The sequence below is a fragment of the Argentina silus genome (genome assembly GCF_951799395.1).
Source record: "Argentina silus genome assembly, chromosome: 7".
NCBI classification, from domain to species: Eukaryota; Metazoa; Chordata; class Actinopteri; order Argentiniformes; family Argentinidae; genus Argentina; species Argentina silus.
The window spans coordinates 928,687-945,000 of NC_139661.1; the positions used below are offsets into that span (position 1 = coordinate 928,687).

The 16,314-nt window shown below is 47.4% G+C and overlaps 2 protein-coding genes across 2 annotated transcripts; both read left to right on the forward strand.

Annotated features, from left to right (window-relative positions):
• Window positions 1-8,307: 8,307 nt before the first annotated feature.
• ccno (cyclin O) lies at window positions 8,308-10,555 on the forward strand (the record flags this gene model as incomplete). The annotated part of the gene is made up of 3 exons (XM_083673216.1): window positions 8,308-8,685; window positions 9,176-9,361; window positions 9,680-10,555. The coding sequence occupies 3 exons, from the start codon at window positions 8,308-8,310 to the stop codon at window positions 10,553-10,555; spliced, it is 1,440 nt and encodes a 479-aa protein (XP_083529342.1).
• Window positions 10,556-12,272: 1,717 nt separating this feature from the next.
• mcidas (multiciliate differentiation and DNA synthesis associated cell cycle protein) lies at window positions 12,273-15,292 on the forward strand (the record flags this gene model as incomplete). The annotated part of the gene is made up of 7 exons (XM_083673217.1): window positions 12,273-12,359; window positions 12,604-12,676; window positions 12,826-12,905; window positions 13,565-13,625; window positions 14,081-14,307; window positions 14,552-14,662; window positions 14,846-15,292. 7 exons carry the CDS (start codon window positions 12,273-12,275, stop codon window positions 15,290-15,292), a joined length of 1,086 nt encoding a protein of 361 aa, XP_083529343.1.
• Between the last annotated feature and the right edge of the window lie 1,022 nt (window positions 15,293-16,314).

The following is a 16,314-nucleotide window of genomic DNA, read 5'->3' on the forward strand; positions in this document are numbered from 1 at the left end:
TCTTGTGGAATCGATGCCACGAAGAATTGAGGCTGTTTTGAGAGCAAAGGGAGGTCCTACCCAGTATTAGTATAGTGTTTCTAATAAAGTGTTTGGTGAGTCTATCTATCTATCTATCTATCTATCGATCTATCGATCTATCGATCTATCCATATCAGTCTCCTGTTTCCCTTGGCAAAAATTCTACCAAATTCATCCATGTCTAAGGTATATGTTATTGATTTCTCAATGGCCAAGATCACCAAATTCCTTTTTCTTTCATGTAACATATTGCGACGATAGGGGGTTAAGACTCATGACAGTGTGGGGAAGGAACTCACATGATGCTGAAGACACACCAATTACCAGGGCTGTTACATACAATTTATGCAACACAGGAAAAGCTTCCTTATCCTCCTGCAGGTGTTTACACACAGTGGTCTGTTTCATTTGTACATTTCTTGACCAACATTGGTTTTGCAACAAGAATTTCATTTTTCAGACTCACATCGTCTGCCGCAGTGCCAGCAAGCACATGCAGAGGGCGTAACACGGTGGAATCTAGAAATGCACTCGATTTGGATACAAGACTGGATATGGCTGTCATTAGGTCTACATTCTTTATATGGCTGGATATGGCTGTCATTAGGTCTACATTTCTATTTCTGAAATGGCCCTGTCAAGGATGTTGAGCAGGGATCTTTTCAGAGACTGACAGGGGGTGATGGTGGGATCATCAGAATCTGTATGACCCACAGTTGAGATCACAACACTTTCATCAAGGTGTTTACTCAATGTTCTCCTTCTCTTTGGAGGATGTGAATCATCCCCAGCAGGTGCCTGAGAAAGCCCTGCCCAGCAATCATCTTTACGGATGTCTTTTAAGGACTCCAGTGATGCACCAACAACCTCACAAGCAGTGCACATATCCACAGACTGAGACTGTAGAATTGCATTCGCTGGTTTCACGACACCAAGCACCCACACTAGAGATTTTAAAAAATATCTCAAAGAAATTATGCCTCTTAATTTGAATTAACAGGCCTGATGCCTCAGTGCACAAATCAACTGTGGCATCATCATCCTCTGAGATCTCTGACAGGATAGTGAGAAGATGGTCTTCATTCTCAACAATGTCACATCATAATGGCTTGTCCAGCGAATTTCAAGCAGTCTTTTGAGACAAGGAGCATTAAAGTATGCTTTTCTGACCCAGACTCCCCCCGGATTCCCAGATTCCCCCCGGTTTCAGAGAGCCTCACCTCGCGCCGCCTTGTCCCTTTGGAGGTGAGTTCGATCTCTGCCGCGGCTTCTTGGCCCAATGTGAGCTCGCTTTCCTGTACCAGCCCAGCAGGTTTCGATCCAGAGGGGACAAGGTGGCTTTCATCATCGCTCTTCTGACCGGACGGGCGCTGAAGTGGGCCGTCGCTGCTCTGGGCAGCGATTTCGCCTTGTCGTCCGATTATGAGGGTTTCAAGGCGGAGTTTCGATTTATATTTGACCACCCCCAGGAGGGCGCCGACGCAGCTGTGCGCCTCCACGTCATCTGCCAGGGGAATCGGTCGGTGGCAGACTACACGGTGGAGTTCCGCACCCTCGCTGCAGAGAGCGGCTGGGGGGAGAAAGCACTCCTCAGCGCATACAAGCGGGGCCTCGCCGATAACATCAAGGACTGGCTCCTGAAGAACCGCCCCTTGTCCTATCAGGAGCTGGTTATCCTGGCGCTGGAGATGGACGACTGCCTGCGGGAGAGGCGTTTTGAACGCGGACAGGAGAAGACTTCATCTCCAGGGTTGACAACCTCCCTCGGGCGTTCTCTCCCCAGTTCCCTTCCTGGTCCTCCCCGAGCCACAATCTCCACGACGCCCACCCTGACCACCTCCACCCCCAGAGCAGCCGTCCCCGGTGCAGAAGAGGAGCCTATGCAGGTGGGCAGATCCCGTCTGTCCACAGCAGAACGCGAGCAGCGTTTCTGGGACCAGCGTGGTCTACTGCGGGCAGACCGGTCACTACATCCTGCTTCTCCTGGATACCCCAATTCAGACTCAGGCTCTGGACGGTCGACCCCTGGGCACCATTACCCATAGCACCATCTCCCTCACTCTCACCCTATCGGGAAACCACTGTGAATCCCTCAGGCTCCTCGTCATCCCCGCATTGACGACCCCCCTTGTGTTGGGTAGACCCTGGCTGGAGAGACACAATCCCCACATATGCTGGACCACTGGGAGGATCCTGGGATGGAGCGTGGGGTGTCATGCCAACTGCCTCCACTCCGCCTCCTCTCCACCCGGTCCTCCCAGACCGGTCGCCCCGTCCCCAGACTTGTCCAGTGTGCCTCCTCTCTACCACCACCTAGCCGAGGTCTTCAGCAAGGAACGTGCCCTATCCCTTCCTCCTCAGCGCCCCTACGACTGTTCGATTGACCTCGTCCCTGGTGCCGCCCTCCCATCCGGTTGACTGTACAACCTCTCTCTCCCGGAGAAGCAGTCCATGAGGGAGTATATCTCTGAGTCCCTAGCCTCAGGCATCATCCGGCCCTCTTTCTCCCTGGTGGCAGCGGGGTTCTTATTCGTTAAGAAGAAGGGAGGAGACCTCCGGCCCTGTATTGATTTTCGAAGTCTGAACAACATCACCATCAAGAATAAGTACCCATTACCCCTCATCAGCTCTACCTTCGAGCCTCTCAGTCACACGGCCGTCTTCACCAAGCTAGACCTCTGGAGTGCGTACCATCTGGTGCGCATAAAGGAGGGGGATGAATGGAAGACGGCCTTTAACACTCACCTGGGGCATTTTGAGTATCTAGTGATGCCCTTCGGGCTCACTAATGCCCCGGCTGTCTTCCAGGCTTTGGTGAACGACGTGCTGCATGATATGTTGAATGTCTTCGTGGTGGTGTACCTCGACGACATCCTGGTGTTCTCCAGGACTGAGGAGGAGCACCACCAGCATGTCTGTCTGGTCCTCCAGCGACTCCTGGAGAACAGACTCTTCGTGAAGGCCAATTCCACACCGCCTCCGTGGAGTACTTGGGCCACATTATGGAGAGAGGTCACATACGGGCGGACGGGAGGAAGATCCAGGCAGTGGTGGAGTGGCCCCAACCCCTGAACCGCCAGCAGCTGAGCAATTTCCTGGGCTTCGCAGGGTTCTACCGGCGGTTCATCGGGGGGTTCAGCCAGGTGGCCACCCCCCTAACCGCCCTCACCTCCATGCTCTGCCCGTACTCCTGGACCCCGGAGATGGAGTCCGCCTTCTCGACCCTGAAGAGTCTGTTCACGACAGCTCCGGTGCTCATCCATCCCGACCCATCCCGTCAGTTCCTCGTGGAGGTGGACACTTCTGACACCGGCCTCTGGGCCGTCCTCTCCCAGGTGTCCGCAGAGGACCAGAGGGTCCATCCCTGTGCATTCTTCTCACAACGCCTGACACCGGCCGAGAGGAATTATGACGTGGGCAACCGGGAGCTGCTGGCAGTGTACGCGGCCTTGGTGGAGTGGAGACACTGGCTGGAGGGGGCCCAACAGCCGTTTGTGGTTTGGTCCGACCACAAGAATTTGACATACATCCGGTCGGCCAAGAGGCTCAACTCCCGCCAGGCGCATTGGGCCCTCTTCTTCACCCGGTTCGAGTTTATGATCACGTACAAGCCAGGCTCCAACAACACCTAGGCCGACGCACTCTCCCGTCTGGCTCCAGAGGAGGTGGCGCCACCAACCCCCGACACCATCCTTCCCCCATCTCGAGTGGTTGGCGTCGTCACCTGGGCCATCGACTCCGTGGTCAGGAATGCCCAACACACCTACCCCAGCCCAGGAGGCGGACCCCCCGGATGTGTCTTCGTTCCCCCGGCAGCCCGATCGTCAACCCTACCGCAATACGTCTCCTCCTCCCTGCCTCTATGTCCGTTAACCCAGTGTTTCACGTCTCACAGATCAAGCCCACAGTCTCCAGCCCTCTGTCTTCCCCTGTGAAAGCCCCTCCTCCGCCCCGAGTGCTGGACAACAGCGACCCCGTGTGGAACCGTGAAGGGGGTCTTGGCGGTCCGCCGTAGGGGTTGCGGTTTCCAGTACCTCGTCGACTAGGAGGGTTATGGGCCTGAGGACCGAGACTGGGTCCCGGCTTCCTACTTCGCGGACCCCTCCTTGTTGGTCGAATTCTATCGGGCCCACCCGGGCTCCAGGACAGTCACCCGGTGTCTCCCGTACGGTTCCCCCTCCTAACCATCCCTCTGGCGCCACCTTGAGGCCCCGGCGATCATCGCTGGAGCGTCCAGCTCCCAGTCAACAGCGCACCTGTTCCCTGTCTCCCTTCAGCACACCTGGAAACCATCTGCAATCACCACCCTATAAGAACCTATCATTATTCCCATTATTAAATACACCTTTGGGCTTTATCTACCCTCTCTGTGTGCCGTCGTTTGGTTCCTCAGACCTTCTGTGTAACAATATCATTGTCTTACATATTGGCCTAGGAAAAGTCAAACAAAACAAACATTTTAATTCCTATAGACTATACCAAACCCCTTTAACACTCATAAATTGCCAATGAAACAAAAAAAAAAACCTGGTAGAAATAAGATATTCAGGGCTTCTTGGAGATCTCAACACAACAGCGACAAACGTCGGTTTTCTCGATTCTTGTGAAACCAATGTAACCAAGCCTACTATATTAAACGGATTTGGTGATTTTACTAAGATGCGCACGAGATCAAAGTGATGGCATCACGTTATGAAATGTATAAGATCACAATTTGCTGTTTATCCACCCATTCATGAATGACCATAAATAAGCCTAAGAAACAAAATATCCTCATAACAATCACATTTGTACATTTCAAAACCATTATTACTACCAACTCCTTGATGTGCTATCCTCATAACAATCACATTTGTACATTTCAAAACCATTATTACTACCAACTCCTTGATGTTTGCAGAACAAACTTGATCAAAGTTGCCTAGATGAGCGTCAGAGGTCACAGCCCAGTACATAACCACAACCTTGAAGTTGGGCTGTGATGAGGTTGTGGAGAATTTGTAGTGGAGTTGGTGTCAACGAAACCTAATGGCTATCTTCTGTTAACATAGCGATGTGGTGGCATAAAGGTGGGTGCCATCCTGGTCCCAACAGTATGCCAAATCACACACCTGAATCAAGCTGATCCTAAATGGGCTCCCTGTGCGCTAGTTGTGACAAGGTAGCCTCCAGACTTGACTCACAGAGCATTTACTGATGGGGTGCAGGTGTCTCTCATAGAAGAGGGTGCGGCAAAACGCAAGCTAATATACCAGTCAGGTTAAAAAAAGTAACTATTAATTTATTAGACTAAGTCTGTTCTTTCCATCTATTAGGGCTATAAGCAAACATTAATAACACCAACGTTATGTAGCTGTTATGTTACACTATGTTATTAATCCCACAAACACTACTACCTTTGGAAGTCCTGCATTGTCAACTTTGCCCATTATTACTACATGTCAGTGTATGTCACTATGACTCAATGACAGACAAAGGTTTTGTGATAGTTCATCCATTTATCATTTATATTTGGCTAGAGCATAAGTTAAATAAGTTCTCTTAGTCGAAGGGTAGACATCGACTTTTGGGTCGAAGGGTAGACATTGACTCGCTAGCACCCCTCTAGTGGCTAGCGAGACCGGTCGTTTCCTGCCCCCCCCCCCCGCTGCACCCCGTTTCCTGCCCCCCCCCCCCCCCCCGCTGCACCCCTCTAGTGGCTAGCGAGACCGGTCGTTTCCTGCCCCCCCCCCCGCTGCTTGTACTGCTCGCCCGCAGTACAAGCAGCGCCCCTCCCGTAAGTGCCGTTGTCTCTCCTCTCTGGGGAGACGCAGCCCTCCCAACTGCATGGGCGCTGGGCTGTTAGTCTGGGGGGGCGGCGAGTGGGCTCTGGGCTGGGCGTGTAATGAGGGGCGCGCCGTGAATCAACCTCCTCTCGTACACCCACTCCCGGCGACGGTTGTCCATCCATATGGTCAGGTCGACAAGGGCCCCGAAACCACCCGGGATGTATGGAAGACCTTCCGGAGTTCCTGAGTAAACAGGTGCACGTTTGGCCTGACGCTCATCTCTGCTTCTCCCAGTCCGCGGTGGCCCAGGTCAGGGCTCGTCAGCAAGGTGATGATGTAGGCGACCCGGGCTTGCGCGGTGGGGAAGGAGGATGGCTGGAGACTGAAGACCAGGGAACACTGAGTGAGAAACTCCCGGCACCCTTAAAAAAAATAGAAAGAGTAGACGAAACAGGATACAAAAACACGGCGATCTCAGTCTCAAAAACAGTGTTTGTATACTCATATACTCATGAGGCAGCCAACAAACGGTGAAGACTAAGCGGGGAGTGAAGGGAAGTGAGGGTACATATAGCATGAGTGACAATTACACCTAGGGACACCTAGGGACCGCACTGGGGAGGCGCGACCCCCATCCGTAACACTTTGCTGAGAAAAAGTATGTGAACCCCTGCACAGTTTTCTCTCTTTTTTGCATTGGAACCTTAAATTTGCATTTTGCATTTTTGTAATTAAATTGCATTAAATTTGCATTTAATCATCTTTTAAAGATGATGCGTTGTGTGAATGTGAATAAGTACGGTATAACTTATTTGGGTAGGCCCACAGAGCACCCCCAGCGCGTATGGATACAGGCTGTTTTAAAGACAGCGGTTATCCTGTTTGATCGTCAACGCTGTTTCCCAACTGCTGCTCAAGCCAGGGATATGACAGAGCTGAATATACCTTACTGAGAACCAATATCCACCAACATTATATCAACATTATTAGCCTACAATACATTAGTTGAAACCATGATTCATCTTTGATAGATATGGTCATTTATGATCCTTTCCATACAAAGCTGCCACTGTCAGACTGTAGAATACTGGTATATGTCGCAACGGTCGATCAGAATCAAATGCTTCACTTTAAAGGAGGACATGAAATATGGCTCCCCTATGGCCACAAGTTGAAATTTCAATTAGAATTTCTGTCTGTTTACACTAGCCATTTGTTATAGATAGTTTCCATGACAAAATCGGCTATCCAGACCATTGAGATAAGATCCTGTTAAGTGAACAGGTAATACTAAATATTTGCTACGGATAGTTTGGATTTGACTACTGTCTTTAACGAGCTACAATTTGATAACAGTGGCCATAGTGACCAGAAGAAGGCAATAAGCTAATACCATAGCCTGATTAGCCAAGCTATTAATTATTACTTTGAAACACTATCCCTGCAGATTTTTCAAGGCCATTATATGCTGTAGTACAGTGAAAATGTCATAATCTCGTAATATCAACAGAGAATACACATACCATAAACAATGTATTTTGACCTGGCGTGTAATACAGACTGGCGCTTATTTGCTTAAATATACAGTAATTACTGGCCATGCTTTTATTGAAGACAGGCATTTAGACTAAGACTAAGCAATATATTTTAAAAAATACACCTATTTTTACAAGCTCTATCAAATGGTTGGGGATTGTTGATGGACAGTAATCTTCAAGTCTCCCTTCACATTTTCAACTTGGTTTATGTTCTAACTGTAAATGGGACACTTATGGTCATTCACTCAGTGTAGCCGACCTACGTATATACCAACAGGCGGGCCCACGGGAGCTGTCCATTTCCCCGGGCTGTTCGCTCCAGAGCCCGCTATTCCACCATCCACATCACACCTCTGGGGAGCACAGACGCCTAATCCCACTGTCCTGCCGTGTGGGTCAATGAAAACGGGACGTAACCGTACAGATGGTGTTAAAAAATCATAGAGATTAGCCTATGGAAAAATCATCTGGGCCAAAGGTAAATCATTCACAAATGAGATCTGTCTTTTGGGGGCAATATTAGGGCATAGCTATCTATGACTAATGTTTGCAAAAGATGAAAAATGTTACTATATATACGCCCTAATCCTATATCTGAAAATACTATCCAAATTATAAATAAAAAAATAACCAAAATTCATAATTAGCAAAGAGTGTACCGTTTCCAATCGGTGTTATCTGTATGATAATATCCGGACCAGTTTGGTCCATTAATTAGGATATATTTAATTGACCAGCTGGAGGAGGACTCCAGCACTCACGTACCTATGGCAACTCCAGACGCACAAAAGCTCGCAGTTGAAGAGAGGCTTTGAGCGGGGGAGACCCCGGGAAAAACAATACGTCATTACAAGGAACTCCTAACCATTATCCCACCAATGACAAGTGATCGCTGAAATGGAAAGAGTCATGCGAGACAGGCATCAGATAGCGATACAAATAGAAGGAGACAGACAAGTACAGTCTTTAGGCCACAGAGGATGGTTTCATTCACTCACACTGGCGAAAGTTCCGGCAGCATTAAACGAAGGCGACTGAACAACGTCCCTCCATCAAGGGAAGACAGATTGCCCGAGAGCGCACACGAACCGTGCACCCCGGTTCAAAAATCCCCGTGTGAGAGGCGCAGAAAGCAGAAATTCATGTCTAAACTGAGTGACTCCGGTTTTGAAGATGACTTTCTTACCCCTACTCCATCGCCGATTCGAATATTTCAAAGTTCGTCGGTTCCAGGCGCAGCGAGTTCACACAAACGGCTCACCAGCTGGCACCACCACTATGGAGAAATTGGTTACAAGATACAGAAAGACAAAGAGACGCAATTCCATCCTCATAAGTGCTTGGCACGTCAACCACAGGTAAGACGGAGAAGCAGCAGGCTGGCACGGTTTGTCATAATACAATTAGACGTGCGCTATAACTAGTCTCCACGTGCATGTTTTCATCCCATTTATTAAGCGTGTAATTGAATTATAACTATTGTATCTATATGTTTATATGCATCTGTCTTATGATACTTTTAAATAAGCCAGTAGGTGATAAACGCAAGTCGTAATTCACGTAACTTTTACGCAACGTATTTTAAGTTTTTGACTTATCATACCTCAAAACAGGTGGTCAAACGTTGGTATAGCCAGATAATACGATCCCCCAGACCTATTTCCTGGTCTGCAGAAACGATGCCCCAGAACGTAATCATTTGGAGACTGTGTTGGATAAACTATACCCTTTAGTACCTGGTGGTCAGCTGGAGTGAAATCCAGTATGCACAGTGGGAAGGTACCCAGGATTGGAGTGGAGAAACGAAGTAGGGTGAGGTTTGTGACAGGATGTGTGTGTTGTGTGCAGGTGACGGCGGAGGCGCGCTGCAGGCTGGTGAGCTGGCTCATCCCTGTGCACCGGCATCTCCGTCTGTCCTTTGAGTGTTGCTGCCTGGCGGTGAACATCCTGGACCGCTTCCTGGCCTCCACCCCCGTGGCCGCAGACTGCTTCCAGCTCCTGGGAGTCACAGCGTTGCTTCTGGCCAGTAAACAGGTATGTAGATGATGAGTTCATACACAAAACATAAAGCTGTGCATAAAGCTGTGCCAGGACAAGTTACTGTGTGTCATTGTGCATGTGAATGTGTGCGTGTGTCATTGTGCATGTGAATGTGTGTGTGTCATCGTGCATGTGAATGTTTGTGTGTGTCATCGTGCATGTGAATGTGTGTGTGTGTGTGTGTGTGTGTGTGTGTGTCATCATGCATGTGAATATGTGTGTGTCATCGTGCTTGTGAATGTTTGTGTGTCTTCGTGCATGTGTGTGTGTGTGTGTGTGTCCAGCAGCAGCTGATCTCTGTCCTCCTCTCAGGTGGAGGTGTTCTCCCCGCGGATCAGCCAGCTGCTGTCCCTCTGCTGCGACGCCTTCTCCCGGGAGCAGCTCTGCAACCTGGAGTGCCTAGTCCTCCTCCGCCTCAACTTCCGCCTGGCCGCGCCCACTCTCGCCTTCTTCCTGGACTACTACACCAATCACAGTCTGGCTTCCCAGCATGCCGGAGACTATACCGGCGATAGGCCGACCGGAAAGAATGAGGAGGTGGAAAGGCATGAGAGAGGATTGGCACAGCTGGTTGGCGGTTGGGGCGGCCTGGCACGCAGGGTGTGTGAGCTGAGTTTGGCCGACTACGCCTTCAACAAGTACCCGCCTTCCCTGATGGCCCACTGTGCTCTGAGGTTAGCCAGAGAGCTCACGAACACTGACCAGGACAAACAAGAGTGTACATGTCATCTCGCCCATTCACAGGAGGACCAACATGGACAGGGTGTGTCTGAGAATGACCACGCCCTATCTGAGAATCGCCAAACCACCTCGAAAAGTAGCCACACCCTGTTAGTGGTAGACCGCCCCCCCACTATGAATGACTCCACCCTGTCAGTGGAAGACCACGCCCCCTCTATGAATGACTCCACCCTGTCAGTGGAAGACCACACGTCCTATATGAATGACTCCACCCTGTCAGAGGAAGATCACGCCCCCTCTATTAAAGACTCCACCCTGTCAGATGAAGACCACGCCCCTTCTATTAATGACTCCACCCTCTCAGTGGAAGACCACACTCAGCTGGTCAATAATCTCAGTCTAGTTCATGATGACCGTAACCAGACTCTTGCTCAGGAGTGCAGAGAGAATTTGAAACTGCTGGCGTCACTCAACCAGGAAGCATTGCACGCCATGATGACATTGTGACAGCATCAAACACTTCACGTTTGACCTCAGTTAAAAACTGTATCCAACTACATTCAGTTAAAAACTGTATCCAACTACATTCAGGGGGTAGAACCTCAACATTGTATGTATTGCATTTCTTTATGATTATTAGTATCAATGTACTGTAACATTTATGCACTGTTTCTTGACCAGTATACCTCGGTCTATATTTATGCTGTAAATTATTCAAATCATTACCATGCACTCACTTGAAGTTGACTTAAAGCCTGTTCCTTCAACTGAGTTTTTTGTTACTCTGCCTCACTCTGAAAGCTAACATGGTGAAACATGCATTAAAAATTGTCTTTGAATTAACGTGTCTTTGAAGTTTCTCTGATTGATTCAAGGTCAAATGTACGCTTGTCTGGTTATTCAGAAAGTGGTGGCAACTTAAAAAGGGAATCTACTGTATATCCATAACAACTTTATAGACAAGATTCCATATCCCGTCACTCGTGGCTTTATGAATAATATGCTTTCATTACACAGGCGTTCTGAGCTAAACACAACAATCATTTTATGTTGTTTTTTATGTTAAATTTTACATAACGTAGAGGAGCGAGATCAAGAACATCAGAGACTGCCCCCCCCTTCCCACATACACACACACACACACACACACACACACACACACACACACACACACACACACACATAATTTCAACCCCTTGCCACAGTGCCAACCAACATTACATTTTTTCCAGTTTGAGAAGCAAAGCAAATAGAGTGGCAATAGCTATAAGAATGCTCTTAAATGTATGAAGAATAACCTTCATTCTGAAAGTTACAAGGGTAAAACAATAATTTGTTAAACTATTTTTGACCTGGCACAGATTGGGATGAACTAGACCTCCATCGGTAAACATTCCGCTCGTGCGTCTGTTTAGTCAGGGCTAATGAACGGTCATCCATCCATCAGGTCGACCTGTTGACACCTGAGACCACACAGGTGTGACTTCAGCTGAAGGGTTAAGCAACCATGTCCTTGTTGGTTTATCGATAGATACATCTGTCGTTAGTATTTGTTGAGGTCTCTGGTCTAATTATTCGTTTCCTATTGTATTTCCGTCTCTGTTGGTCACATTCCGTCTCTGTTGGCTAAATGCAAATGAGGCTATTCAAACACATTTGATAACATAGACATTCGGTCATTATTAGGCCTACTGTGGATGCACAACGTTTAAATTCCCCGTTGATAATCAATTCAGCATAATCAATGTTTGGTATGAAAAATAAATTCAGATTTTATATCCCATTGCATGTGTTTCCCAGGCAATCCCTTCAGCCCCATCGCATAAATCACAGCGCGCCACGGATATTAGAAAGGCGCAAATTCCGTGCGTCCCTTGCTGAGCGCGACAATTGGCCCGGGGTCGGTGGTCCCCAAGCGATTTCCAAGTTGCACCCGTGTGTTTGCACCCGTGTGTGGAGCCTAGACGGTGAGCCCGCGGTAAGGCTGCTTCTCTCGCGGTCACACTTTCACGACAAGAGCAGAAACCGTTAGCTACACCTGTTAGATCTCTGGGGACGCTGCTATTCCCTAGAGACACAACATGTATTTGATTGGACCAACACATTTGACCGCGGCGAGGAGCTGTATAAACCGGGATGATATTGGCTATAACAACCGCAGCATTGCGTCTAGGTCTGATTAATTCTTCAAAGTGACTACACAACAGAAATAACAAGCCTGACGATGGACAGGAATATATTTGGGAGTATCTGTCCTAATACGGTCGGTCCCCATCAAAACCAGGAGAGGAGACCGGCCACAAATAGAAAGGTAGGCCTACCATTAACTGCTGTAAGGTTAGTTTTATATTGGATATTCGGACTTCTCTCTTCAATAGCTATTGCAATGAAGGTGTCAGAATAATGGAAATGATACATTCTGAATTAATTTTCTCGTAACTTTCACTTGTCATGATTCAGAGCTAGACTACCGTGATGAATACACGCAGTCTCAAGGCATTTTACGCATTATGCATGCATTTATTGTGTCAAATATATTATTATTTCTCATTCAGGGAAAACTGAAGCTACCCAGGAGCAGTAGTCCGGTCGCTGTATACGACAGGATACCCTGCGTCGTTGAAGAGGGTAGGGCCATTTTCTGTTGTTAGAAGTCAGGGGCTAGTCTAGGTTTAATAAGCTGTCTACGTGTTTCACTTTCCTCTCAACATTGTCATGTAAAATGAAGATGATGAGCCAAGTATCATTTATCACTTTTACATGATTCTCTTTCCAAGCGTTCGCAACGATTGCATGGGACGACTTGGAAGACTGCGCGTCCGTGATGAGACGCGAGAGCGACTCATTGGGCTCGCAGGTAAAACTATTCCTTCGCTCCCTATAGCACACGGGCACACGCGCACGCACACACACACACACACACACACACACACACACACACACACACACACACACACACACACACACACACACACACACACACACAATCCTAATTGTTTCATGTCATGGTCTGGTCGTTTCCATGGAATCCGGTTTCATATTACCAGTGCTGGTACACCTGTCTGATGTTAATGTTTGACAGGGTCACTGTGACTGTGGAGAGTGATGGAATGTCGCATACATGACCATGTGGTTGGCTCGTGCCGCGCACCTATAGCAAAGCTTGCTCCGTATGACAAGTTTCACTCAGACCTTACACCTGACAGGCTCCGTCTACACACCGACTCTCACTCAGACCTTACACCTGACAGGCTCCGTCTACACACCGACTCTCACTCAGACCTTACACCTGACAGGCTCAAAACATTTGGAACTCTTTACGCGACCACACATTACCAACATGACCACACAGACATGTTCTTCCATACAATTCCCTTATTGGAGTTGGGATTTTCAGGTACGCTGTGCATACGGGTTTACCAAAAAGGAATAACCGTCAAGATGTTTGTGTGATTGTTACTATTGTCATTGTCAGTAGCCTGAATTGTAATCACTTTGTCGCTACATGTTGCACAGGTAAATGAATCGGACGGAGATGACCAAGATTTTGGGGACTATGTGCTAGACTTTATCGCAGGTGAGAAAACGAATCTGCTCCAATTCAAATTATTCAGAAAACAGGCCTCAATAAAATGTGCAAAAAATAGATTTATGGACAGCTCTGTATTACAGAAGGTTTTTAAATCCGATTATATATTTCTGTATTTCTATGGTGCTATCTTAGCAATGGAGTGTATTGTTGTGTTATAGATTGTTGGGAGTTTACTCTGTCATATCAAGACTGATTAATAATGGAATTATTCATTTGGTCGGTAACTTTTATAATGTTAATTTTAAAAATTGATTATGAATTGCTTTATTATTAGAGAGGCCATTGTTGCAGTGGATATGGACTTATGAAATGTTTTGTTTAGGGAAGAAAATGTAGGGAATTATCAAAAGTACTATTGGCCTGTTATACATATCTCTCAGTTGTATAATGTTTCAGGGTATTGAGTAAAAACTTAAAACTAATCTTATATTATCACCCAGATTCTCCAGCCACTCTGGAGAGTAGTCTGTCGCCCACCGGACTGGTGCCATTTCAGGGGTGCATAATACCTTCCCTCACCCCTCAACAGGACCTCTCCCCAGGGGGCAGTGTGAGTTTCCCCTCCCCAGCCTTCAGCGAGGCTCATGCCCAGGGTGAGTCTCTCTGGAGGGGCATGGCCCAGCACCAGTACAGGGACTTGGGAGATGCCCTGGAGACCAACAGCCAGGTACTACCAGCCACACTTTCCCCCTGTTGTGTAGTTAAGGGGTCCCAACTGAAAATGTACTCTCTTTTCTCTGCTCTTTGTCAATGGTTGTAGTTCTGACAAGAACAATATACATGATGAAGAAAAGTATTCATCATTTTGTAATAACCAAGAAGAAGTCAGAGTGGCATACGTGTCCCTCAATGTGCCTTCATTGGGTGTGCTGCCATGGTTCCATAACATGTTGTCCTATGTGTTTTTATAGCTTCACCTGACGTTGAACAAGAAACAGAAAGAGATTGATGCACTTCAGGAACGGAACATTAACCTCAGGGAGCTCGCCAGCAGGGCCAAGCACCTGGCCTCCGTACTCGATGTGAGTCTTGAAACTGGACACACGCACATATAAATAAAGTATCATATACATACAGTATACACATAGGAGGTTTAGTTATGACAGTGGAATCACTGCCCTGTCCATTGGATGAGATCTTTTTCCAAGAGCATGCACGGAGCACGTACTGTGATATTTATGTCTCTCTATTTTTCTCTCCCGCAGAAGCTGATGACCGTCAGGGAGCTGTCTCTTAGAGAAGAATCCACCTCCCCCAGTGACGGACGGTCAACTTCAAAGAGCCCTTGCAAGAGGCAGAGATTAGAGGAAGTGTGCGAGACCACGCCCTCTGGCTGCGTGGAGGACATTCTGAGGGATATTAGTGTTCGCTGCAACGCCGTACTGCACCACAATGCCACAGGACTGCCACTAGAGGACAACACTAAGAGCATACACATGTATGGAGCATTCTTAGGACTACAGACCTCCATTTCCACAGGGGGCACTGTGTGCATGGAGGGCATGGACATGGGAGATAGTGGGTCATCTTTTCGCACTTCCATCAGGGAGCACTGTACTATCAGAACTCAGGCCTTCCCTCATGGACATGCCTTTACCTCCAGGACTCCGCAAGGGGGATATCGGTTTCGCTGGGTACCAAGCCAGAGCTAGTGCTAGCATTTAGCTACAGCTAGCACAGCTCAAGTTTTTTGTTTGTGTTTGTGTAGCCAGATCTGGCATTCAGCCACAGTTAGTGTGGAGCTCACGCAATTTATTGCTAGTGTAGGCTGGCAGTTCCGTATGTGCTTACCTACCTATATATACTTTGTGCATATTCAGCTAACAAAAGCTTTTGCACAGTGCCATTTCACACAAAGTATATAGTCGGCTGACTACATGCCAAAGTCCTTAATTATGTCTGCCACATGTAGCTTAAAAAGACTAAAGAACGCATCCCCTAACTGAAGGGAATATTACTCAAAACTTGAAAATGAGAGTCCCACACTCTTCTCTTATTGCTGTGACATTTGCCATTGTCAAAATGCCATTGGCCTGAGCTAGTGCTCACCAAATTAAAAATATGCCTTGAGTGTTGTTTACACTGTTTTTTTGTTAACACTGTGTTTTTGTTTACGCTGTGTTTTTGTGAACACTGCCATTGTTTTCAAACTATTCAGGGCCCACCCAAATGATCAAGCGAACAGTCGAGCATGAAAGAATGTCATTTACTTTCACACCTCAGAAAATGTTTCCACACTTATTTCAAAGTTTTTATATGTGTACAATGTCAGTGTTTTTGTAATAAAACTTGGTATTTAGATTTTTTTAAATTATTTTGTAGCCTATAATTTGGTATTTGAACTAATGGAGAGTAACAGTTTGTAGGCTTTCCTTGTTTGAGAAGCAAAACAAATATGACCCTGTGACCCTCTTGACATGCAGACACTTCCTCTTCATTAGCGATGGTGCAGTGTGGTCTGTGGAGAGATAGATACTTCCTGTTCATTAGTGAGACAGCACAGCACCTGAAAACCGACTAAGGGAGAGAATTCATATTTAGAAATCTCAGAGGGCAATATGGAATGATTTTGAAAGGAGGCAGTGTGTGTGCAGTAGTGTGTTCAGCTTCCAAGATATCATACATCGAAAGTTATCCACTATGACCAACGCTGATTTTGTTGACTTTTGTCACT